A 6,997-nucleotide genomic window follows, 5' to 3' on the forward strand; every position below is an offset into this window, starting at 1 on the left:
TATACACATGTATCTCTCCAATACCTACAAAAAGTCTCTTGGAGCAAAATCCGAAACCCAACAGGAAGTCAGTTATTTTTAATTTTATGAGCAAATTTTGTGTCATTTTTGTCATTTCCATGCGTTGTATTTTAACAAACTCCTCCTAGAGATTAATTCAGATCAACACCAAAGTTGGTATGCCTAATCTAAAGGCCTTTGCGATGTTAAATTGCGAAGATTTTGAGTTTTCGTTAAAGGGCGTGTCCGTGGCGGCCTGGCGAATTTCGATGATTCACCATGAAAAATGAAGTTGCTATAACTCAGACATACAATGTCCAATCTGCCCCACACTTCACATGTTTGATGAGACTCCGACCCGAACATATTTACATGCCCATATTTAGTTATAGTCATAGCGCCACCTATAGGCAACAGGAAGTGACATATTTTACACTTCGACAGACTACTCCCAGAAATTTTTTGACATCAATGTCTTTTTTGTGGTCAGTCTAATCTAAAGGCCTGTGCGATGTTAAGTTGTGAAGATCTTGAGTTTTCGTTAAGGGGCGTGTCCATGGCGCCGTGACAAAATTCAAAGTCTCGCCAGGGGAATAAAAGATGTTATAACTCAGGCATAAAATGTCCGATCTTCCCCAAACTTCACATGTTTGATAAAAGTCCTGGCCTGAACAGATCTGTAGGCCAATATTCCATCGGGTGTGGCAAAATGGCTCGATAGCGCCACCTATACACTTTCAACGGTGTGCGCCTCGAGCTACGTTTCATGTACATGTATGAAAATCAGTATACACATGTATCTCTCCAATACCTACAAAAAAGTCTCTTGGAGCAAAATCCGAAACCCAACAGGAAGTCGGTTATTTTTAATTTTATGAGCAAATTTTGTGTCATTTTTGTCATTTCCATGCGTTGTATTGTAACAAACTCCTCCTAGAGATTCATTCAGATCAACACCAAAGTTGGTATGCCTAATCTAAAGGCCTTTGCGATGTTAAATTGCGAAGATTTTGAGTTTTCGTTAAAGGGCGTGTCCATGGCGGCCTGACAAATTTCGATGTTTCGCCATGAAAAAGGAAGTTGCTGTAACTCAGACATACAATGTCCAATCTGCCCCAAACTTCACATGTTAGATAAGACTTCTGCCCTTAACAGATCTACATGCCCATATTCAGTTATAGTCATAGCGCCACCTGCTGGCAACCGGAAGTGACATGTTTTACGCTGCGACAAACTACTCCTTGAAATTTTATGACATCAATGTTATTTTTGTGGTCAGTCTAATCTAAAGACCTGTGTGATGTTTAGTTGTGAAGATCTTGAGTTTTCGTTAAAAGGCGTGTCCATGGCACCGTGACGAAATTCGATGTGTCGCCATGGGAATAAAAGATGTTATAACTCAGGCATAAAATGTCCGATCTTGCCCAAACTTCACATGTGTGATAAGGGTCCTGGCCTGAACAGATCTGAAGGCCAATATTCCATTGGGTGTGTCAAAATGGCTCGATAGCGCCACCTATACACTTTCAACTGAGTGCATATACACTTTCAACGGAGTGCGCCTCAAGCTATGTATCACGTACATGTACAAAAATCGGTACACACATGTAACACACCAATACCTACAAAAAAGTCTCTTGGTATGAAATCCGAATCCCAACAGGAAGTCGGTTATTTAGAATTTTCTCTGCAAAATTGGCGTTGTTTTTGCCATTTTCAGGGGTTGTACTTTAACAAACTCCTCCTAGAGATTTATTCAGATCAACACCAAACTTGGTCAGTTAAATCTAAAGGCCTTTGCGATGTTAAATTGCGAAGATCTTGAGGTTTCGTTAAAGGGCGTGTCCATGGCGGCCTGGCAAATTTCGATGTTTCGCCATGAAAAGGAAGTTGCTGTAACTCAGACATACAATGTCCAATCTGCCCCAAACTTCACATGTTAGATAAGACTTCTGCCCTTAACAGATCTACATGCCCATATTCAGTTATAGTCATAGTGCCACCTGCTGGCAACAGGAAGTGACATGTTTTACGCTGCGACAAACTACTCCTAGAAATCTTTTGACATTAATGTTTTTTTTTTGTGGTCAGTCTAATCTAAAGGCCTGTGCAATGTTAAATTGCGGAGATCTTCAGTTTTTGTTAAAGGGCGTGTCCATGGCGCCATGACAAAATTTGATGTCTCGCCACAGCAAGAGAAGTTGTTGTAACTCAGGCATAAAATGTTCGATCTTCCCCAGACTTCGCATGTTCAATAAGAGTCCTGGCCTGAACACATCTGAAGGCCAATTTTCCACTATAATGATAGCGCCACCTGCTGGCAACAGAAAGATTGGCACATATATGGAATAAACATTGATATATTCCACTTATATTTATGAGTTTAAATGCATATTTCTCACCGTTCACCTATTTACTAAAGCCACTCGCTGCCGGTGAGCCCGGGTGCGAGGGCCCGTTCATCGCTGCTTGCAGCTTTAATTATTATTATTCTTCTTCTCTAAGATGAATCGCATTTTTGAGAGCCTAAACATGCTCGAAAAGTCATGAAACTTTGCACACACCTCAGAACTGGCGAAAATTTACGTCTGATATGGGTTTCAGAAGTGGGTGTGGCAAAATGGCTCTACAGCGCCACCTATACACGTTCAACGGTGTGCGCCTTGAGCTACGTTTCACGTACATGTATGAAAATTGGTATACACATGTATCTCTCCAAAACCTACAAAAAAAGTCTCTTGGAGCAAAATCCGAAACCCAACAGGAAGTCGGTTATTTTTAATTTTATGAGCAAATTTTGTGTCATTTTTGTCATTTCCATGCGTTGTATTTTAACAAACTCCTCCTAGAGATTCATTCAGATCAACACCAAAGTTGGTATGCCTATTCTAAAGGCCTTTGCGAGGTTAAATTGCGAAGATTTTGAGTTTTCGTTTAAGGGCGTGTCCGTGGCGGCCTGGCGAATTTCGATGATTCGCCATGAAAAATGAAGTTGCTATAACTCAGACATACAATGTCCAATGTGCCCCAAACTTTACACGTTTAATAAGACTCCTGACCTGAACATATTTACATGCCTATATTCATTTATAGTCATAGCGCCACCTATAGGCAACAGGAAGTGACATATTTTACACTTCGACACACTACTTCTAGAAATTTTTTGACATCAATGTATTTTTTATGGTCAGTCTAATCTAAAGGCCTGTGCGATGTTAAATTGTGAAGATCTTGAGTTTTCGTTAAGGGGCGTGTCCATGGCGCCGTCACAAAATTCAAAGTCTCGCCATGGGAATAAAAGATGTTATAACTCAGGCATGAAATGTCCGATCTTCCCCAAACTTCACATGTGTGATAAAAGTCCTGGCCTGAACACATCTGTAGGCCAATATTCCATCGGGTGTGGCAAAATGGCTCGATAGCGCCACCTATACACTTTCAACGGTGTGCGCCTCGAGCTACGTTTCATGTACATGTATGAAAATCAGTATACACATGTATCTCTCCAATGCCTACAAAAAAGTCTCTAGGAGCAAAATCCGAAACCCAACAAGAAGTCGGTTATTTTTAATTTTATGAGCAAATTTTGTGTCATTTTTGTCATTTCCATGCGTTGTATTTTAACGAACTCCTCCTAGAGATTTATTCAGATCAACACCAAAGTTGGTATGCCTAATCTTAAGGCCTTTGCGATGTTAAATTGCGAAGATTTTGAGTTTTCATTAAAGGGCGTGTCCATGGCGGCCTGACAAATTTCGATGTTTCGCCATGAAAAAGGAAGTTGCTGTAACTCAGACATACAATGTCCAATCTGCCCCAAACTTCACATGTTAGATAAGACTTCTGCCCTTAACAGATCTACATGCCCATATTCAGTTATAGTCATAGCGCCACCTGCTGGCAACAGGAAGTGACATGTTTTACGCTGCGACAAACTACTCCTTGAAATTTTATGACATCAATGTTATTTTTGTGGTCAGTCTAATCTAAAGACCTGTGTGATGTTTAGTTGTGAAGATCTTGAGTTTTCGTTAAAAGGCGTGTCCATGGCGCCGTGACGAAATTCGATGTGTCGCCATGGGAATAAAAGATGTTATAAATCAGGCATAAAATGTCCGATCTTGCCCAAACTTCACATGTGTGATAAGGGTCCTGGCCTGAAAAGATCTGAAGGCCAATATTCCATTAGGTGTTGCAAAATGGCTCGATAGCGCCACCTTTACACTTTCAACTGAGTGCATATACACTTTCAACGGAGTGCGCCTCAAGCTATGTTTCACGTACATGTAAAAAAATTGGTACACACATGTAACACACCAATATCTACGAAAAAGTCTCTTGGTACGAAATCCGAATCCAAACAGGAAGTCAGTTATTTAGAATGTTCTCTGCAAAATTGGTGTTGTTTTTGGCATTTTCAGGGGTTGTACTTTAACGAACTCCTCCTAGAGATTTATTCAGATAACCATCAAACTTGGTCAGTTAAATCTAAAGGCCTTTGCGAAGTTAAATTGGGAAGATCTTGAGATTTCGTTAAAGGGCGTGTCCATGGCAGCCTGACAAATTTCGATGTTTCGCCATGAAAAAGGAAGTTGCTGTAACTCAGACATACAATGTCCAATCTGCCCCAAACTTCACATGTTAGATAAGACTTCTGCCCTTAACAGATCCACATGCCCATATTCACTTATAGTCATAGCGCCACCTGCTGGCAACAGGAAGTGGCATATTTTACGCAGTGACAAAGTACTCCAAGAAATCTTTTGACATTAATGTATTTTTTGTGGTCAGTCTAATCTTAAGGCCTGTGCAATGTTAAATTATGGAGATCTTGAGTTTTTGTTAAAGGGTGTGTCCATGGCACCATGACAAAATTTGATGTCTCGCCACAGGAAAAGAAGTTGTTGTAACTCAGGCATAAAATGTCCGATCTTCCCCAAACTTCACATTTGTGATAAGAGTACTGGCCTGAACACATCTGAAGGCCAATATTCCATTATAATGATAGCGCCACCTGCTGGCAACAAGAAGACTGGCACATATAAATGATTTTGACATATTTCACTTATATTTACGACTTTAAATGCATATATCTCGCCGTTCGCCAATTTACTAAAGCCTCTCGCTGGCGGTGAGCCCGGGTGCGAGGGCCCGTTCATCGCTGCTTGCAGCTTTAATTAATTTTTGTAATTCAACTGAACTTTTCCTTTCCACACTTTTCCATAATTCCATGATTTTTTTCCTTCTATGGAAGACATGGTGACTTTTTGATTCATATTTTGTTTGCTTTTTTCACTATAATAAAAGTAGATGGGGACTGAAGCTGTCAAGCTCCAGAAGCACCATTAAAGTACCATAAAATTAGTTGCCGTGACAAAAAAAAAAAAACTTCAGAAAAGTTAAAATATAACACACAAGTCATACAGATTACTTTTTACAGATTTTTGGCATTTGAGAGCCCCAGTCCCCATTCACTTCATTACACAGAAAAGGATTATTCTTCAAAAAGTCAACTATGTCAGGATTTCCATTTTTTATGTGATATTTCCCTTTAACATATTCACTTATCTTGGCTCTGTCTTCCCAGTTGTAACATCCAGAAAGCCCAACCACATCCCCCACCTCCACCAGCTCCACTCGGATCCTTTGCCAGATGGAACAACGAGAGCACCAAGGCAGTGCAGGAGCCCAAAGACAACAAGAGGGTCCATTTCAACCTGGAGACCCTCAATACTCGCAGACTACTGACCCGCGTTATTTCGGAAGGGGGTCAGGCCAGCTCCACCTCTGCATTGAGCTCCAGTGAAGGGAGTTTATTGACGAGAGTGTGTGAAAACGGAGGGCCCGTTCAGCGGCCCGCCTCCTCCTCAGTGAGATCCTCGAGTCCCTCCAGCGAGAGCGAGCTGGAGGAGCTCCAAGCCAAGATCGAGGAAATCCGTGGTCATTTGAAAGCCGCTCTGGCTCGTAGAGCAGAGCTTCAAACTACACTGGCTAAAGAACGTGCGGCTGCCACCGTCACCCCGGCAACCACAGCAGCTCCGCCCACAGTCACAGCCACCATTTGCCCCGCCCTCACCAAAGAGCCAGCAGATTTGAAAAGGTGACGATCACATTTTCTGAAGTGAACACAGTACATGACAATGGACATGTTTTTCTATCTTTCTCCTCCAAAATAACTTTCATATCTACCTGGACATTTTTAATATCATCATGCTAAGGCAACATTGATTCTTGGTACAGTTTTGCTAATGATAAGGCCAATAGGGCCTAGTGTGGCTTATTTTCTAAAGCCCTGCTGTGAAAGCAGGAGGTATCTGGATTTTCTTTTTTTTTTTTCAAATCAATTGGACGTTTATGGTTGAAACCTGAAGAATAAATGTTGAAAGCACCAAGTCCATGCTTTCCTCTCAGAGCTTTGTTTATTCAGATCACAGAAGGAGCTTTGCCTTTGCCCAGCTCTTGTTTTCTTGGTGGATATGGATCTGGATAAACCCCTGTTGCACCCGAGGCCTCGTCATGGACTCAAAGGTAGAACAGAACATTGACTTTGCTGCTTTGGTAATGTTTTTATAGCTTGGTTAAATCTGATCTCAAAACTGCTACTGTTATTGACCTTTTCCCCCTTCATAAAGTCATATGAATGGCCAGGTTGCCTGTTTGATTTAAGTTTGATGTTCAAGAAATAAATGTGATCTTGTCATAAAATTGGAATCTCACTTGAAATCTTTCAGCTCAGAGTAATATTAAACAATGTTTCATTTTATTAGCCCCATTGGTGAACCAAAAACGTTTGCTGATTGCACAGGCACAAGCTTTAGAATATACAGTATAATTTATTTTTTTAATGGCTAAGCTTGCATGTTTTAAGCTCTCTGTTAAAGCGTGTAAATTATTGAATAGTTGATTCACTTGAATTTAAAAAGTGTTTAAATTAATATTTTTTCATAATCTTTTAATCTTCAGGAGGGAAGTTGTTGTACTCTTTTGTGAGACGTAA

At 40.7% G+C, this 6,997-nt stretch overlaps 1 protein-coding gene across 1 annotated transcript in view; it reads left to right on the plus strand.

Moving 5' to 3' along the window:
* LOC132119331 (glutamate receptor ionotropic, NMDA 3B-like) overlaps positions 1-6,718 on the plus strand; it is a 97,637-nt gene extending 90,919 nt beyond the window's left edge. Inside the window, exon 9 of the mRNA XM_059529190.1 lies at positions 5,588-6,718. Coding sequence (XP_059385173.1) covers positions 5,588-6,104 — 517 coding nt within the window. The 3' untranslated portion in view covers positions 6,105-6,718. The remainder of the gene's footprint in view (positions 1-5,587) is intronic.
* The last annotated feature ends 279 nt before the right edge of the window (positions 6,719-6,997 follow it).

This window comes from Carassius carassius, chromosome 38, assembly GCF_963082965.1.
Source record: "Carassius carassius chromosome 38, fCarCar2.1, whole genome shotgun sequence".
Classification (NCBI taxonomy): Eukaryota; Metazoa; Chordata; class Actinopteri; order Cypriniformes; family Cyprinidae; genus Carassius; species Carassius carassius.